At 49.3% G+C, this 18,999-nt stretch overlaps 1 protein-coding gene across 1 annotated transcript in view; it reads left to right on the top strand.

Moving 5' to 3' along the window:
- Positions 1-364: 364 nt before the first annotated feature.
- Positions 365-18,999, top strand: part of RNF123 (ring finger protein 123) — a 50,855-nt gene continuing 32,220 nt past the window's right edge. Inside the window, exons 1-21 of the mRNA XM_071813061.1 lie at positions 365-2,252; positions 2,622-2,815; positions 3,865-3,949; positions 6,507-6,586; positions 7,419-7,516; positions 8,635-8,689; positions 9,015-9,100; positions 9,846-9,932; positions 10,453-10,520; positions 11,394-11,530; positions 12,200-12,306; positions 13,140-13,244; positions 13,377-13,502; positions 14,334-14,426; positions 14,601-14,674; positions 15,147-15,264; positions 15,728-15,827; positions 16,276-16,340; positions 16,430-16,501; positions 17,195-17,315; positions 18,113-18,214. Of these exons, the coding sequence (XP_071669162.1) occupies positions 2,734-2,815; positions 3,865-3,949; positions 6,507-6,586; positions 7,419-7,516; positions 8,635-8,689; positions 9,015-9,100; positions 9,846-9,932; positions 10,453-10,520; positions 11,394-11,530; positions 12,200-12,306; positions 13,140-13,244; positions 13,377-13,502; positions 14,334-14,426; positions 14,601-14,674; positions 15,147-15,264; positions 15,728-15,827; positions 16,276-16,340; positions 16,430-16,501; positions 17,195-17,315; positions 18,113-18,214 (1,861 nt within the window). The 5' untranslated portion in view covers positions 365-2,252; positions 2,622-2,733. The remainder of the gene's footprint in view (positions 2,253-2,621; positions 2,816-3,864; positions 3,950-6,506; positions 6,587-7,418; positions 7,517-8,634; positions 8,690-9,014; positions 9,101-9,845; positions 9,933-10,452; positions 10,521-11,393; positions 11,531-12,199; positions 12,307-13,139; positions 13,245-13,376; positions 13,503-14,333; positions 14,427-14,600; positions 14,675-15,146; positions 15,265-15,727; positions 15,828-16,275; positions 16,341-16,429; positions 16,502-17,194; positions 17,316-18,112; positions 18,215-18,999) is intronic.

The raw sequence follows: 18,999 nt of genomic DNA on the forward strand, positions 1-18,999 counted from the left end.
GAGAGTTTTGTCCTCTCCCGGAGGGTTGGCAGCACCTTCCCCAGACCCCCCTCCTTGCGGGCTGCCCCTGGCCGGCTGCCCAGCTCCATGGCCGTGTGCTTTGGGCCTCGCTGGCCCCGCAGGCTGGTCAGTTTCCCGGGGGAAATTCGCAGCCACCCCCAGGGCCGGGGATCTCTGCCACTGCTCCGGCACGGACTGTGCGCGGAGCGGGTTCCGCTGAGTGGCCCGTCCACCGCTGCCGCCCGTCTCCCGGCAACGCGGGCCGCGCCCGCCCGCCCGGTATGGCCCTCACGGCTCGCCGTAGCGCGGCGGCTGCGCGGCCGGGCCGGTGGTGAGTGCGGCGGCCACCGGGCCTGGGTGCTCCGGGCTCCCCTGTATCCGGCCCCGGCGGCGCGGGTCCCCCGCTGGGCTTGACCCGGGGCTGCCCCTGCCGCCGTGGGGCTGAGGGGTCTCTGGGGTGCGGCGGGTTCGGGTGGTGTCGTCCGGTTTTCGGGTGAAGGCGCCTGACTAGGGTGCGCCTCCGCGCCCGGACAGCGTCTCTGTGCTCCGGGGTTGTGGGCAGGTGCAGGGGCTCCCTCGAGTTTGGGGCTGTTTGTGGGCATGGAGAGGGCCACCGGGTTTGGGGGTGTCCGTGGCTGCAGGGGGTGCTGCCCAGTGTTGGGAGTGTCTGTGGGTTCGGGGTGTCGCTGAGCTGGGGCCGCTGCCAGCTCGGGGGTGCTGCAGCTGAGCCGTGTGCCCGGCGTTAGGGGCACGTACCAGCTTTGGGTATCTCAGCTCTGGGGGTGCCGCAGGGACCCATGCTCGCCGCTATCGCGGAGCAGGTGTCCGGGCGGTGCGGGGCCTGTGCCCCCCGCTGTTCTCGGGGCTCCATCCCCGCTGCCCCGGGGAGCGGCCGCGCTCGGTCCACAGCTGCCAGACAAAGCCGTGTTTGCTGGCCCGGCCCCGGCCGCCTCTGCTTGGCTCAGTCCGAGATCTGGCTTCCCCGTGTTGTTTGTTCTACCTTTCTGCTGGAAGCTGCTTGCCGTGCCCAGGGAGGGGAGTTTAACCCGTGGCCAGGCTCAGAGCTGAGGCCAGATTTGTGAACCGCACACGGGAGCAGCAAAGGGGCAGGTGTGTGTTCCCCTGCTCTGCCCTTTCTCTAACCTTTTGAAAGCAGCATCTGCTCCAACAAAGAAAAACCCAACACTGGCACTGCAGCAATGCCAACAGTGCAGCTCGTGCAGTGCCGCTGTGGTCGTGCTGTGCTCTCTGGTTGGGCTGTCAGGCTGTTCCAGCAGCGTGGGTACCAAGCTGGCTGCACTTGTGAAGAGCCAGGGCACTCCCACCATCCTCAGGTGTTTTTAATTTGTCTGGACAGAGGTGAACTCATGTCTCACACATTCGGAGTACTTTTAGGGTAGTACATGCAGTGCTATCTGTTCTCTTTGGTTGTAAATTATGTGTTTCTGTTTATGGTTGAATTGTTTTATTCCTGGTTTTGAATCTCTGGTGCAGATTGTTCCATTGATCCAGGCTGGTTTTTGCTTTGTTCCTGCGGTTTCGCTCAGCAGTGCTGCAGGAGGGACACTGGGCAGGGCCACTCCACTGCGGGATGCTGCGGTGGCCCCGAGGAAAGGGGCTTTAGGAAATCCTGTCCTGAGTCTACCTGGACCTCAGGTGGTCTTCGGCCAGTGGAGCAGCTGTGGCACTTGCGTCACTTGGCAAGTTCACTAACTTTTCATGGGTTCACCTTAGTTTCTGCTTTGTATGAGATCACCAGCAAGCACTTAATTTCCTTAGCCTTTGCTCCTGTTGCATCTTCCTGCTGCTCCATGTGTCACTAAGTGGTTTGTCAGACAGCTGTCTAGTGAACAAGAGAGGCTTCGTTGATGGTCGGCTATCAGGGCGATCAGAAATGGGAGAGGAGTGTAACATAACATTTTGAAGCTGGATGGAACTAGTAATTTGAATTTATTCTTTTTGTCCTGGCGCATGTCAGACCAGCTCTGATAGCATCCTTTGCATTCTAGTGATGCCAGGAAGGGTCATGAATCTTTAGTCTTGTGATAGGTTTTCACCTGTATACACTTCTGTGTATTTGTATCTGCATCTGCTTTTGTCCCTATAAAACTGACAGCTGGTCTCTGGGTCTCTTGCTTTGCAGTCAATGATATTCTTTTGTAGTATAGTTCACCTGCATTTCTCTTTCTCCTGTTCTCTCTACTTTGGATAGCAGAATAATCTGATAACCTGTTAAACAGAAGTTTAACCAGGTACATATTTCTGTCTTAAAGACTACAGTGTGGGAAAGAAGGGCAGAAGGGTCTCATACAGACATGAGCAGCAGTGTGATGCGGTTGCCAGTTTTGATGGTGTTTAGTGGCAGCTGTGGCCCCGTGCTGGCTCAGACTTGGTGCAAAGGTTGCTGGTGTTTCTGGCTTTGTTCTGCCTGTGCCTTTGGTTGGAGTGGGGTCTGTGCGGTTCTCTGGAGTGAGGCTTAATGCCTTGTCTGCTTTGGGAAGATTTTGGGACAGGTGGGACTGAGAGCAGGGTTGACAGTTAGTTGGCTTTGGGCTCTTGTATGATGTGGTTAGTGCAAGGACTCTGGCTACTTTGTGGTTTACCCCTGTTGTTCAACCCAGGTACATCAGTCTCCGAGAAAGGGAGAAGTCTAAAGGCAGCATCCTCCCCTGCAAGTGTTGTTCTAGGCATCTGTCCATCTTATGTCCACTCTGGAAGTGGTGCCTGTGAAGAATGACGTCAAGAGGTGCTGGGACTGCTTTCTCCAGGAAGAACTACAGGTTGAGCACCGAGCCAGAGAAGTCCAAGGTCACAGGTATGGGCCTGTACGTGTAAAAGCAGGACTGTTGTGGATCGGGTGAGCGCCCCTTGCCTCACTTGACATCAGCTGCCTCCCAGTTGCAGTTACCTTGCCGGTGTGAGGTGTGGTGGGGCTGAAACTGAGTAAATGACTGAGGTGAGATTTTGGAACGGACGTTCCTGTAGTACGAAGGACTGCAGAAGCTCATGTCTCAGTGCCCTTTCTTTGGCACCCAGCCCTGCCTCGTGAGGATGGGGAATGTCATGTTGCCTGCCTTTGTCCCATCTGATTCAGGGAGTTCCCCTTCCAGGGTGAACAGGTCATCAAGTTCTCAGATTAATTATTTTCTGGGAAATTTTGGTGCCTCCTAGGCAGTCTGTTTTTTCTTGGACTCACCATTCCAACAGAAGAGTGCTTTCAAGACCACAGATCTGGCATTTGAGGGCACTTTTGCATCCAGAAATAAAGCATGATGCATCAATGTGACACTAGAGATTGTTTTGCACAACAGAAGCTGAAGTGAGGCATACATCATTAAAGAAGGTGCTGGGTTAGATGAGAAGAGCTGCATCTGCAAACCTTTCTGTTTCAGCGTCTTCTAGCGCAGTTAAGAGATGCAGGTACTTAAAATGTCCCAGGTGTGAATAGGACATCAGGAACTGCAGTAGTGATACGATTTTTATTTTTATTTTTTGGAAATGAAATTGGATTCCCACTTCCAGCTTTTGAAGTTACTTTATCTGGAAGTTAGTACAGCAGGACTCCTGAGGATGTAGTTCCACCTGTGGGGACCAATTTATAGTCTCCCATTCTCTATCATAGAGCAGCTCAAATTGGAAAGAGCCCTTGTTGCAGAGATGCACCCCATAATGCTGGACTCTAGGGCTGCTAGTGAAGACAGTGAGATAATTAATGACTTCTTGAGGCTGTGTCTTCCACTCTGTTGATCTGCAAACTTGAACATCGTTTTCCCATAGTTACCAGTTTCTTGCTTGTACAGGAAAAGTGATGTTTGAGTTTGCCTCCTGACTCCCTAAGCTTATTTCCTTTCTGTTTTTCACAAGGGATCGTGAACAGCAGGCTGCTGAATGATTATCTGCATCGCGTCTTTACCAATGCTGATGGGAACCAACCTGCCGCTGCTTACAGGTATTGGACTTCTCATTCACTAGATGGCAAGCGATGCTGTGTCAGTCCCCAGATATACAGCACTGCGGTGAAAGGAAAGATCTTTTAGTGCCACACAGTGATCTTTTTTAAAAGCACAGCAGCACCGTGTTATAGAAATTAACCTCAGGTCTTAGCCTTATAACAGCTTTTTTAAATTGCAGGCCTTGCTAGGAAGGGTTCTTCAGAATTCTTTGCATTAAAAACCCCATAAATGAAATCGTTAGGCAATATTTCTGAAATAAATAGGTAATAAGCATTCACCTTTTTTTCTTGTTCCTTCTTGTAAGAAAGGGAAAAATGCACAGGTTTTAGCTACAGGAATGAAAGACAGGTTGTCAGTGCTCTGTAAACTAAAGACAAGGCTATTACTGATATACAGAATACCATACATTTCTCTGGCTGTAGAGCCATGGTAGTTTTATTAGTAGGGGTCACCAAAGGAAAAGAAGCGCAAAATTCCTGTTTAGTGTCTGTTTTCTTCTATTTCTTTTATTTCTCCTTCACCCTGTCGCCCAGAAACTTGTAGCTTTGGATAAGAAGAATTTCCCTTGCATTTAGCTCTTTTGCCAGAGGCAAGTCAGACAGGTTCAGGGCAGGTACGAGTGTGGTGGAGCGAGGCAGGCGTGTAGCTCATGCTGGCTGGCGGTGCAGAGTGGCTGGGATCACATTCCACGGGCTATACTTAGTCCTGCCAGCTCAAATGTGAGCTCAGAGCTGCTAAAAATAGCTCTTGGCCCTCTCTGCTCTTGGTGAGCGAGGGTTATGGCAGGGGGGAGGCAAAGTGGGTCATGTTACTTTGCCACGAGCTCTTCTGCCAGCATGCTTCAGAATATTCCATCTGCCTGAGCATTTCGTGTTTCAGTATTTCTAATTTCTTTGCTTGGTGATTAATGACTTGAAAGCACAGAACTGATAATTTGTTGGACTGGTCTTTCTGTTTTTTCCTGCCTTCCACCCTTTTGCCTGAACTTGGCTATTTGGTAGAAAGCCCAGTAGCAGTCAAATAGGTCTTGAACGTAACATTTGCCATATGAGAACAACTTTTATGGTATGATGTCTGGTCTTTGGAAGCCTGAATTCCTCATAGAGGAGCTCACTGCAGACATTTCACCAGCTGTCCAATTCTCTTCTAACCTTTTCCCAGAACTCCTCCTTCATGCTAGCTGCTGCCTAAGCTGCTTTGCTGAAGCCTCCATCTTTCATGCCAAGCAAACTGGATTCTTTGACTCCACTTTTGTGCATCTTCACATCCACCAGGCTTTCAAAGGGTCTGTTGCTGCAGTCTTAGGGAAACCCCTAGTCCTGGAGAAGTGGGAAACTGTTCCACAGATGACTTTGGAAATGGGAAGCAGGGGCAGGAGCACCTAGTGACTCTTACAGTATAAGGAGTTTCTGCTGGGGTCCCTCAAAGACCTGCGACGTCACCTGTAATTGCATACACGCTTGGGAGATTTGGAAGGGAGAGAGCACGAGGTGGGAAAGTTTGTTGCTGTTACAAAGCTATTTAGAGCAAAGTAAATGTCAGGTGGCTGTGTTATGATGACCATGTAGTGAAATGGTCTATGGAACTCAGTGGAGGGAAATGCAAAGGGATGTATTATTGAAAGGGGTACAGCTTCAACGCTCTGCATAAAATGGTGGGCTCTGAGCTGATGTTTACAGTGTAGGAATGAGGTTGGGGTGGGAATACTAAGTCTTAAGTATGTCAGAAAAAGAAAGCAGGAAGTTAGGAGTTGTTAGGAAAATGATGTAGGATAAGGAATATCATGCTATTCAATAAATTTGTGGTTTACCCTCACCTTGAGTAACATGTAGTTCTGGCCTCTCCAGCTCCAAAAGAGTATTTTATTGCTTCAGAGGTTTTGCGAAAGGGTAGGAGCAAGTACAAGGAACAGCTAAGTAAAATAGCCTAAGTAAAATAGCCTTGAAAAGAGAGAACTAGGGGAGGGCAATATAAGAAAGGTTTCTAAAACAGTGGCCAGAAGGAGTGCCCGAGAGACTTCTCCTCAGTATGAAAACACAATGTTTTTGGTGGTTGTCAGAGAGGATGCTGGGCTAATGGTGACCTTTGTCTGAACTACCACAGCTGCTGGTGTGGTCTTCTCTCTTCTTTTATATTACGAAATACTTGGGGGAAAAAAAAAACGAATTCTGACTTATGCTGTGTTTGTGTGATGCTGACTGCAGCAAAGTCGTGGTGCGCAGTTGTTGGTAGTACAGCTGGTTTCTTACTGCCACTGTCCCACAGTGCAGGTTTCTTACTGCCACAAAATACTCCCGAACAGACTGAAGACTTTAAGATCCTTTGTTAACTACTTTGCTTGTTCACACTGTATTTGGTCCTTGGTTCATTCATTGTCCCAACATGCTGGGCAGCAAATTCCTCAGATTCATGGCAAGAAACACAGATCCACAGAACTTCCTGGTTCATGTCTGACAGCGCAGGACTGTGCAGGCATGTGTGTTTGGGCTGAAACTCTTTAAAACTTGGAGACAGAGTTTTCTGAAGAGCTTCCTGTGCATGTTTATTCCCTAGAAAGCATCTGACGTTCCAGAACCTGCAGGAGCACCTTGACCGGTTGCTAGCAGAGGAGGATGGCTCCGAAGACAGTCGAGGTAGGAGACACTGAGTGTCTGTCCAATTCATGCTTGTGCTTGTGCTTCCTGATTGGAAGGACAGGCTGTATCACGAAAGGCAGTTCCCTGAGTGTTCTTCTGCCCTCCTGTGCTCTAATTTATTGGACCTTTAAATCCTGCCTGTGAGGGGCTCATCAGCCAGCCCTGGAGCAGGTCTGCTTGTGGAGGGAGAAGGCATGTTTCCCAGTGAAAATGCCTGAGAAGCAGTTTGGGGGTAATTGTTGGAGATATTTCACTGACAATGAAATGCAGAGCCATTGCTGTGACCAGCAGCATGCAGTGCTGTCCTCAATGGGAAATGCAGAGGTTTGTTGACAATTTTTACGTGCTGATCTCCGCTGTAGGTATTCACTTTGGGTCTCAGGCTGTTGCCTGTACTCTTGCTAGCATCCATTTCCCTCAAGGAGTTGGGACGTGGCAGGATACAACCTGGCTCCTCTCCTAAAAAGAAGAATTCTTCCTGGTGGCTGCAATCAAAGTGTGATACGTTGGCCAAACGTTTGGCTCAGAGTTTAGTTTGGTCTTTGAATTTTGCCAAAGTAAAATTTTCAGGCGATGTAGAAAACTTAACACATGACCCAAATACTGCACAGCTAAGACCTTGTGTGTCGCTGTGAAAACTTCCTTTTAAATCTCAGTTGTGTCTCCTTTCCTGAGGTTCTCATGGTCTAACATAGATTACACTATTTTAGTCTTCCTCCAGTGTGACAGAATTCAGCTGCTATTGTAATTTAGCTGGAGGCACTCATCAGGTTTACTGTTAAATCCTGTATAGCTTTCCCTAACAGGTTTTCTGCAACTCTTGTTTCAGATCAGGTAGCAGAGGGCCGGCTTGGTCCCTCTACTGTGGTGTTGGACCACACGAGCGGTTTTGAGGGGCTGCTGCTGGTCGATGATGACTTACTTGGGGTGAGTGTGATACTCGGTGCAGCAGAAAATGGTCTTGTGGGGCTAAAAGCACTTGGGGCTTCTTGGTTTGTTCTCTGTAATAGATCCTTGTCACTGGCTTTGTAGCGTGTTGTAAATGGAATCCGCCAAGAAAATTGCAGGATCCTGGTGGAAATGAGCTCTCCTGCGGAAAGGTCTAGCAGTACCCCTAAGTCTCAGCAACCTCTGAATGAAGCTGTGAGGAAGTGGAAGGATCACCCTCGCCCAGGGCTCACTGAAGAGCTTGGCTAAGCAGAGAGAAGGCCAACAACCAGCTTTCCTGTCCCTCCCTCCCCCAGACTGCCTCTTCCTTCCTTCCTTCTGCTCTTTTCTAATGGTGTCGAGAGGCTGAAGATGAGGCTTTCCTTTCTCCTTGCTCGCTCCTTAGCGGTTCCTCATGCAAAAAATCAACTGAAAGAATCCTTTGGAATTTAATCCTTACCTACTTCAGTAATTTCTGCGCCTCTCACTGAGAATACATATCCTGTGCTCATTGCCTCCTTAATCTATGTGTCCTTTCTTACCTCTAGCAGAGGGGGCTGCCCTGTTCTCCCCTTTCCTGTTAACCACCCGCTGTAGCTCACCCCGGCTGTACATAGAACTACCCCTGTATCGGATCAGACTGGCTTGCCTGTGATTTCTGATCTTCTTCATGATCTGTCCTGAGATTGAGCAAGGCAGGAGTTAACAGGGCTCAGTTTCTGGGCAGCACGTTGCCTGCCAGTACTGGGCAGAATTTGTTCCAAATTCTACAGGATTCAGACATCTTTCCAATATAGTTGTCACTTTTGTGTACCTGTTACAATTCACTAAGAAGCTGCCTGCCACCACGTTGCCCTTGTGCTGCTGCCATGCTGCATGCTTCACTGGGGTCTGTCAAGCACAGATGATTGTGGGAAGGACCTGGATGGTTCCCCAGGACCTGTCAGCTCTGAGTACAGCTGCTGGGATGGGGAAGATGCCCCGTCTCTTCCCTACATGTGCTTGTGAATAGCTCTGCGTCTCACTTTTGGCTTGAGGGCTAGGATGGAGGAAATGGGTAGAACTGAGCAAAACTTGTTGTTTTTCTATTTTAAAATGTCTTTTGTTTGTTGGTTTAGGTGATTGGCCACAGTAACTTCGGGTCCATCAGGGCCACAACGTGCGTGTATAAAGGTAAGGAGGTAAACCAGTGATGCTTTGAGAAAAGACCGTGGGAAGAGTGTTTGGAGAGTTACACAACTAGATAGCTTGGGAAATCTTGAGTATGTTCCAGATTTGAGCCCCCTGTTCCCCAGTTCATCCACTGGCTGTTCCAGGAAGTCAGAGGGATGGAGGATTGTGTGATGCTGGGGTGGAGAGATGGGAGGGGAATTTTGGAGATGTCCCAGAGCTCCTTTGTGTGCCACATTTATTTCTATGGGAGTAGTGTCAGGTTCTGCTTCTCTAACAATGAGCCAGGCAGCAGGGATTTACTGTGTGGCATCTCTCTTTCTTTCAGGGAAATGGATTTATGAGGTGCTCATCTCCTCCCAGGGACTCATGCAGATTGGCTGGTGTACTCTCAACTGCAGATTTAATCAGGAGGTAGTGTAACTGCTGAACGTGGAACGGGGCTGCTCTGTGCCTCCACTGCTATTTAGGGCAGTGTGGAGCATCACATTGGTGCTGCACTCCTGCCCTGCTGGTGTTTTGTACCCAGTGCACACACTAGAAATACCAGGTCTGCCATTTTAAAGATCTTTACCAGCCTCTGCTCTGTGCTCACAGAATGGTGCACAGTCTGAAAGCCTCGCACGCTGGGTGCGTTGCTGTGCTCTTGCTGCACGTAGCCACTGCTGTGTGTTGACTTTCAGCTGGTGTTTTCTCCGGAGAATATGCTGGCAGCTTGTCTCTGGGGATGGCTCTCAGCACCTGGTGCTATTTGGCTTTTTCGGCCAAGAGAGCAGGCCCAGGCCAGCTCTTTTGAGGCACTGGGTGGGATGTTTGATACTGGGAAGGAATGTCAGCTGCAGAGTTTCACTAACTTGCCATGCTGCAACACGTGAGAGGGGAGGTGATGGGCATCCTTGGGGGCTGCTTTGGCAGAAGTTGGAAGTGTAGGATACCAGTACTCTTGTCCTGACCCAAAAATGAGTAGGGGGCAGTGTATTTCTCTGAACCAAAGATCACATGCCACTGGATTCGCTCCTAGAGCTTTTCCCAGGCAGAGCATGTGTGCTGTCAGCTGCCCTCCCTGTCTGTTGGTCTCCCCGTTAAAGCCCCTTTTGTAATGAGAGGGATCCTCTGTGCTTGGTCTGGTCTGAGTCTCCTCTTTCATACTTGGGTACAGGAAGGAGTAGGAGATACACCAGATTCATATGCGTATGATGGAAACAGAGTGCGCAAGTGGAACGTGACTACTACCAACTACGGCAAAGTGAGTAGCTGTCCTGGGAACGCGATGTGGAGTGAGGAGAAAAAAGCAGGTGGCTCCTTCTCGCTTCATTCTGCCAGGCCTTGTGAAATGCCCCCAAGCTGTCCTCCCTGCTTCATTCTGCTCTTGGGGAGGCTGTGTGCCAACAATTGTACTTTTGGGGTGATGGATGTGCTATGTGGGTGCTTTGTTTAGCAGCCCCAGCAGACTGATTCCCAGCGTAGTGCTGCTGTTGGCCTCTGGAAGACTCTGGTTGTCTATAGCACGTCAGAGGATGATGTGGTGTTGGGATGAATACATGTTTGATCCTGTGTGTGTTCCTAGTGCTGGAGGGAAAAAAAATTCCAATCAGTGGCTTATACGCAGCTTCCAGAAGTGTCTGAAAATGCTGTGTGAGCTGCTCTGAGAAGGAACTCTCTCTTCTTCAACCCTGAATTACAAGGGATTGGTTGGGTTACAGTCTTTCTTCTGATGTGGGAACACCCTGAATATATGTTTAACCTTTTTTCTCTCTTTATTGCAGTCTTGGGCAGCAGGAGACATCGTCAGCTGTCTGATAGACCTTGATGAGGGCACCATTGCTTTCTGCTTGTAAGCATCTTTGCCCAGTTCCCTGCTTTGTTGATGTCTGTGTGTAACATAAAGGTTTCCTCACTGCTCAGCAGGTTGCTGAGCCCTATTTCTGCCCTCTCCCCTTTAAAGTCCTTGGTAGTTCCAGCCTTTGTATTCTCCTTTGTGTTCAGAAACCATCTAAAGGGGCTGTTTAGTCTACTGAGTTCAGGTGAGAGCATTTGGCAGAAAGATGTTCAAGCTATGAAGTCTGTGTCAAGTTTGCTAGGATTTTGGAGGGGAGGGCATCCCTTGTGATACTTAATACTACAGTGGGCCGAGCCACACTAATTGCTTTTGTGGTCAGCATAGATTCACAGGGAACTGTGGAAAGGCAGATAAACCCCCAGCCTCCCACTCCTACACACAATGAGCAGAGGCCAGCCTGAATAAGAATTGTTCCTTGGCCCTAAACTACAACCTGTGACAAGTCATCTGGGATTAAAAATTGTTAAATGCTCTGTGTCATCTTTTAGAGAAAAGTAGATAGAGAGCATCATCCTTCTATTTCCACCAGCACCAAATGGATGAGGCCAAAAATGTCACCTGCCTTTAAAATGTCCTGGTGGTTAGTTATCTCATGAGGATTTGAGTTGCCCTTGAAATGAGTGCAAACTCCAGTGCCTTCCTGTGCCGTCGTATGAAAACAGGAGTGCAGCTGTGCTTCCCGTGGCTGTAACTCAGCAAAGCTGTGACATTTGCATGTGTGCCAGGTTAAGAGTGACAGGAGGCATGACTGACTGATATGTCTGTGTTGGCAGGTTGCTGGGAGGGGAATGTAGATACCCAGATTGCCCAGTTGACCTCAAAACCCTCCTACTGTGACCAAAATCTTGTGGGTTTTCCTTCTTTCAGGAACGGCATATCTCTGGGAACTGCTTTTGATAACATCACGCGGGGCGTTGGAATGGCTTACTTCCCTGCCATCAGCCTCTCCTTCAAAGAGTCCGTCGCTTTTAACTTTGGAAGCCGTCCACTCCGATATCCTTTAGGTGTGGGGAGAGGAGGTCTGAAAGGAGAAGAACCTGTCCTGAGATCATCTTTGAAGGCTGTAGAATACACATACGTGACTGCAGATTGCTTACTTTTGTTTGCACTTGAGTGCAGAGCAGGGTCAAGGAGAGAACCACCAGAGCAGAACCGCTGGGCACACAGACATCAGTGCTGGTCCCTGGGGGTTTCTGAGATGAGATGCGCTTCAGCTCTGAATCAGCAGCTACTGCTGCAGTGGGGAGCTGCCTGTTCCCAGGCACTCAGATCCTGCAAAGATCTCACTCTCTGGTTTTGGAAACCCTAATGCTGCTGTGCTGCTCTTGGCCACTGCCTCCCAGCCATATGGGACTTCTGACATGGTATCAGCATTGTCCACAGCTCGGATCAGAGCCATCCTGGCTGTGCGTGGTGATAGCTGTAGTGGAGGCTCCTCTCCATCCTTCTGGTGAGATAAGAAATGTGGTGTGAAATACCTACTGCTTGCAATATTGAGGAAGTGGGAATAAGAGCTTGTGGCTTATCATCCATTTAGAAGTCACTGCGGTTTGAACTGTGACTGAGGCATGCGTGAGTATAAAGCAAAATGGAGAGTCTTTTTCTTGCACAAACAAAAGAGCTCCTGAAAGGATAAGATTGCATTTTACCTTAACGCTTGCCTACTTATCCAGTGGAGGGTTACTGCCCTTTGCAAGATCCTCCTGTCGCAGACTTGGTGAGGGCTCACAAGCTGTTAGGCTACCTGAAGAATGTGATCCATATCGGAATAGATGTCACGGTAGGCTAATGTCACTGTGTGGATCTGTGGGGCACCGTGCTGGGAAGTGTGGTTCCGCATTTCTCAGCAGATGCTGGCAGCTCAGATATTTTGTACACCTGAGAGTCTAAACACTTGCATGCTTTTGCATGGGGTATGCACATCCCTGGAGCCCTTTGGCTTGCAAAATGGAATTCCTGATAGTTCCAGGACTTATGTTAAATCACACTGGGCTTTGTTATTCTCAATCCTATGAAGTTTCAGTCCCAGTATGCAAAAGGTGATGTTTGTTGGGCTCAGAACTGCTGGATTTGGTTTTGCAGACTAGAAAGAAGCTTGTTCATGTCATAAACTTTTTACAGATGTTCTGGTGCAGTGATGTGCTGAAATTCTGGCAGGTCTGCCTTGACAGCTGTTTTTGGCTGTGACACTGTTTGCTAGAATCCATTTTTTTTGTTGCTGGGGTCTGAGATGATCTCTTTATGCCCAAAGCATAGGGAATGCCATCTGCTATTGTCTTGGCTTGAATAGAGGCCTGCTTTACTAGTTGACCTCCTCTGTAGGGATTCCCATTTACAAATTATCATGTACACTTGAACTCTTTTGGAAAAATGGGTTATCAAGGTGCGTGCATGTGATTGATAGTATCTGACTTCTGGATTGCACTGCAGCTCTCCAGGGGCAAGGGCCTGGCTGCTTTGCCATCCTTAATTCCTGTATTCAAGGTTTTTAGTGCAATCAGGCATGGGACAGCAAACAGTGACTGCTTCAGGCCTCTGGTTCGTTCAGGCACTGGTGTCTGGGTGGACTGGGCAGAATCCAAGCTGTGTGTTTTTTTGGGTTTGTTGTTGCAGGAGGGGAAGCTGGTGGAGAAGGACATGTCCATGTGGCAGCTGCAGGGAGAGCCCACAGTGTTGATTACACTAGCCCACATCTTCAATTATTTCTCTCCTCTTATGGTGAGTTTTGCCTGCCCATTGCAAGCTTCTTTAAGTGCCTGTTATTATGCTTTGCAAGGGGAGGTAAACCTCAGCCTTTGCTGGGAAGTGACTGTGCCTTGGAGGACTGTTGACCTGTCTCTCTGTCTGCAGTGCAAGGTGTACCTGGTGGAAGATGTGCTCATGACTTTCCTGTTGAGCATCCTTGAGCGAGGAGGGGCAGTGGAGGCCCATCCCCTTATACAACAGCTGCTGGATCTCATGTGGCTTCTTATGGAGGTGAGTTGTCAGGGTGCTGGTTCCTCCCCAGGGATCACAGGGAGATCCTGGGAGGTGCTGAGGAGAGGAGCCTTCTGTAGAAAATGCTGTCAGTGGTCAGCTTCTTTCCCTTCCTTGTTTTTTTTTTAGTAGACCACCCTCTCACGTAGCTCATCTGGCTGCTGCTTCACACCCAGAGGATGAGGGTTGAAGGCAGAGTAGTTGGTAGTGGTGACATTGGCAAGGAGCTAACAAGACATTACTAAGCTTCTCCTACTGCCAAAGGAACTGGTGATGCTGAATAACTTCCTGCTGCTGGGAACATCAAATTCATCAATAAGAAATGAGTTGCTGGATGTTGTTAATCATTATGTGACTGTGGAGGTTTAAATGCTGCCTTGTACTCCAAGAGATTGATCAGAGTGTGCAGGATTGGGGTGGAAATGGGCACTGCGGTCTCACCACCTGCAGCAAGCACCACTGGAGAAGAATCTCCTCCAGCTTCCTGTGCCCCTTCCTGTCCAAGCTGGATGAGGTTGCTCCTTTCTGGGACATTTGTCAGCCACAGGGATCTGCTGCTGTTGGGGTGCTTACACAGAGCCAATCACTGCCAGAGATCTGCTTGGAGGCAGCAGATCCTTTGGGGTAAAAAATGACAGATATGGGCACTGGCCCAGCCAGCTGTCGTGAAAAGTTAATAGAAAAAATTCATGACACCCTCATTTTAGAAGCAGGTAGGGCTCTGTGTTTGTGGAAGAGCTGTCACTCGTTCTGCTGGTTAGCTGGGAGTTGAACTCAGAAAAACAGCTCTTCTATCACCATGTTTACACAGAAGTAACTTTTTTTCCTCAGGAATACGAAGTACACGAGTGCCTCAAGCAGCTACTGATGTCTCTGCTGCGGGCTTACAGGTTCTCACCCATCGTCCCAGACCTGGGATTACAAGTGAGTTGTGCTTCTGATTGGTCAGCTTCTGTTATGTCCCCTTGTCCAAAGGTACACGATGTTTTGAATTTTGCAGTTGTTTGATCCAGCGATAGCAGTTCTGTAACACTCTACATATTAGAGTCGTATCCTCTTCTGTAAATGGAGTCACTTCTGCTTCTCCTGTTTCGCTAGATTCACTACCTCCGGCTCACCATTGCGGTCTTGAAGCATGAGAAATCCAGGAAATATCTACTCAGCAATGTTCTGTATCCTTTGTGCCTGCTCTAGTCTCAGTTCTCCCTGCCCTCAATAGTGCAGCCAAGGAGGCTGCATGGATCTGCAGGTCCTGGCAGGCAGAAGCCACCTTGGCTTTGAGAGATCACTTCTAATTTCTCAGGTCTCCTGTCTGCCTGACACCATTCACTACAAAGTCCTGGTTTGAGGAGGGGGAGTGGTGCCATGTAAGTCACGTCCTACTAACACACAGGACTTAATTTCTGACTGTGTGACCTCTCCAATGTCCCTAGAACAAAAAGACTTTCAGAGCAGTCCAGCTGCCATGCTAGTCTTTGGGCAGCTGCTGTGACAACTTCATGGGGCTTCTCCCAGGAGAAGGGGGTTCTGGATCTTGCAGAGCTTGGAGTGGTGGTTGGAAAGAGGTCTCTCACTGCAGCTCTGGAAATGTGCCCTGTACCATCTCCCAACATAGCTTCTGTGCTTGCTTTAACTTCGCCACAGCTTCGATGTGCTCCGTTCAGTTGTGTTCTTCTACATTAAGAGCCCACTGCGTGTGGAGGAGGCAGGTTTGCAGGAGCTCATTCCCACCACGTGGTGGCCAAACCGCTTCACCAAGGAGGTGAGTAAGGGCACGTCTGCTAAGGAGGTGGAAGGAATGTTATGGCCTGCTGTCTCCATTGTGTTCTGGCTGAAGAAGCTGGATGGTCTATGATTCCAGCTGCGCTAGCACTGGTGGAGCCTACAGAGCTATGTGAGAGCTGTAGCTTCTCCATTGCCCTGTTATATTAATTAGCCCTTAGAGGGGATGTTTGGGATATGTCACTCAGGACAGGGGAGGGGGACAGTTTTCTGTGGCAACAGATTTGAAAGGGAACCTCACAGTGTCTAACGAACTACAGCTTGACTTGTCTGTCCTCAAAATATCTCCTGTCCTTACTGGTTACAAGGCCGAGGAAGGCCTATTTAGATGTGCTGCCAGCTGCACTCACGCACATTGTTTCAGGCAGTTTCCACTCTCTATTTGGCAAGACATTTTCCCTGTGCAGTGATCTCTGACTAACCAGTGTCTGTACCCCAACCAGGGCAAGGAGAGTAAGGAGGTGAAGGAGGAAAGTGCTGAGGAGAGGCTGAGGCGGCGGGCGTATGAAAGAGGCTGCCAGCGGCTCAAAAAACGAATTGAAGGTCTGTGAGAAAGGAGGGAAATTGCCAAGACCTCATAGCTTCTGTGCAACCAGGAGGACCAACCATTGACCTGCTCCCAAATCCCCTTCAGGACCTGAACTCTGCTGTGCTCCTGCCAGGACAGGCTGAGCAGCAGAGATGGGGGCCAACCATGCCATTATTTGGTGGAGTGGTATGAGTGCTGGGATCCCCACGATGGAACACGAGCAAACCAAAATTTCCCGCTAGGGGCATTGCTTGTCAGCTGTAGATAAGTTTATTGCTATGTGGTGGAGGAGAAAATTCTTACGGTGATGGGATTAGCATTCTGCTGGTACCAGTTCTCCCTGAGCCCCTCTCTGCTGAGGAGGTGGCCGTTCTCCTGGGGACAGGGTCCTGCAGTTGGGGTTAATATGAGTAGTTGCTCTCTGGTGCTTGTTTTCTGATAGCATATGTGTCACCATTTTAGTGGTTGAAAGTCTCCAAGTTCAGATTCTGAAGCTGCTGCTGAACAACAAGGACAGAGGAGGAGGGGTAAGCGCCCTGTGGATCTTTTGCTGCGCTATCTCCACGTCACAGAACTTATAAGGTGTAGTTTTATCACTTGCTTTTCCTCCTACCAGGTGGAAGCCTCCAGATACATCTTCTTAAACAAATTCCGCAAGTTTCTTCAGGAGAACGCAAGCAACAGAGGGGTAAGTCAGAGAGCCAACCTTCCCTTGAGCCTCACCTGGAGAGCTCACTGGCATCTTCAGGCTGGGAGCTCTGCCCTTTTGGTGGGGCTGCTTCCAGCAGTTGATTAACCAAGATCTAGATATGGCAGGGAGTGGGGAGGAGGGAGAAGATGTGAGGCTAGAAACCAGGCAGCTTATCCAAGTCCTATGTAGTGATTTATGGGAAGGTGGTCCTTGGGAAACTTGTCGGGTAGGAGCTGAACATCCTCCTAAAACCTCTCAGGGAGCACGGCTGTGGAGTGCTCTGCCACAACTGGCCTGCTGGCTTTGGCATCCTCTTCACTGCTTAGGTGGGAACTGTTCTTCTGGCCCTGGATCAGGCTGTTGGCCTGCAGCTTTGGAAGGTAGGCATCCACTGTTGCAGGAAACCCTTTCTTCACCTGCATCTCTTGTGTTCATAATCAGCCCCATCTCTCATGGTGGAGCACATAGTATCCATCTTTTCTGTCAGACCAGCTTGTTGTTTCAGTGCTCAGGACTTTCTAGAGGTGGAAACTCTTGCCTGCCATCAGGGCTGGGCTCTCTCCCAGTGCTGGAACCTAGAGATGACAGCAAGGCTGAGAACGCAAAGTTTTTCCCTGCCCTATGTAGCCACTGGGACAAAGATGCACTTTCACACCTGCCCTGATGGCTGAACTCTCATTCTTGCCCTAGAACTTGACTGTGTTGTGCCCGCCAGAGTACATGGTGTGCTTCCTGCACCGGCTGATCGCTGCCTTGCGCTTCTTCTGGGATGACCACAAGGCAAAGACCACTACCGCACTGAGCAGCGAAGGTAAGGCCTGGAGGAGAAAGCTTTGATGGCATTTTTGTGGCTGAGAGAAGGGTTACCTCTTGGCAGTGCTCTCTGGGATGCTGGAAATTTTGTGTTTCTCATGCATGCTTGAGCCTTCTGTTATCCTATGTCTGTAGTTTCGTGGGAAATTCCTGTCTGCAGAACTGGAACGCAGTTAACATGCAGACATGAGACTTGCAAAGCAGCACCTGTACTGTTTGCGAGTTCCCACTGTATGCGCTGGAGCAGAGTCCAATATTGATGCTGAGTTTGTAGGAGGGCAGCTCAGGGATCCCATAGTCGAAGTTTAGGGGAAGATATTTGGTTTTGTGGTTGCCAGGCTCTTGGATTTGGGGGAAACCAAGTCAGTGCCGTTTGCTTTCCCACCCTCAAACCCCACCTTGCCTCTCCTGCCATGATCAGCTTGTCACTCCCCTTTCTTGCTCTAGGCTGACCTTTTCTCTGGACTCAGTAAGTGCCTTATGATCCCTGCGGGACTAGTGACAGAGCTGGAGTAGCCAGCTGGAAAGCCGCTGAGTTTTTGGACGATCCAGTTTCCCCCAGTGACTGGGGAGGCTTGTCAATGGCCATGGGTTGCTACTGTATCTGCATGAATCTAATTCTTGCTTCATTGTGGAAATCACTTCTGCCTTAATGGCTTGGGCTGTTATGGCAACAAGAATTGTCACCCAGTAAAGGTCCATGCTGGTCTCTGGGGTCTGTCTTAGGAGAACTTACGTGTCTGTGTGGGTTCTGTGCATGGGACTCATGGAAAAAACAAATCTTCTCTACTTTAGAGGCATATGTCCCTCCTCAACTCTTCTATAATGGGAAGGTGGATTATTTTGACCTTCAGCGACTTGGAGGTCTCCTGTCTCATCTTAAGAAAACTCTGAAAGGTAAGTGCTCTCATTTCCAATACCTGCATCCAGGTCCTGACTGGAGTTCACCCAAGAGACATCCCAGGGAGGGAGCTGTGGGTGGTGAATTGTGGTTAAATTTAAGGAGAGACTTGACTTTTTATGAGGTGAAAGTTACACTGAAGAAGACACTGTCCCTTGTGGGTGGAGAAACCTTTAACAGTTTACTCTTTATATCCCTGAATGGGGCCTGTGGCTGGTGGAGAGAAGGGGATATTTTGGGAATACCCTCTGGTGTGTTGTTCTCGCTGCATCACAGCCAAGGGCTGTCAAAGCTCTGTCAAAGCGCTGCCGATCAGCCTGGCTCTGCTGGATATGAAGGATGTCTGGGATTTACTCGCTGTACCACACCAAGAAAGCAGTAGCAGCCTTGTGCATGTATGGCAGCTGTGTGTGTGTTGGCAGCACGCTGCTCAGGCAAGAAACTTTTAAAACCTCCCTTTTGGAAGGGTTAGAAACCTTTTGCCATTCAGTCAGACTAGGTTTCTGTCTGGTTTCTGATTAATGTGGCACTTCCTTTGGCTCAGATCACTCTTCTCCTTCCCTGTGTGTTTGCAAGATTAGGACCATTTTCCCTGTCTCAAGTTGAACCTTGGCTGTTCAGAATTAGATTACTGAACTTGAGAAGCATGTAATCTTCTCTGGTCTCTTACCAAGGTCTTCCTGGACAGCTTTAAAGACAGGGCTATGACTAGAGGACACACTCAGGCTTTGTACAGCATAGCTGCCATCACAGCCTTCCTCTGGGCTGAGAATGATTTCTG

This window comes from Patagioenas fasciata, chromosome 10, assembly GCF_037038585.1.
Source record: "Patagioenas fasciata isolate bPatFas1 chromosome 10, bPatFas1.hap1, whole genome shotgun sequence".
NCBI classification, from domain to species: domain Eukaryota; kingdom Metazoa; phylum Chordata; class Aves; order Columbiformes; family Columbidae; genus Patagioenas; species Patagioenas fasciata.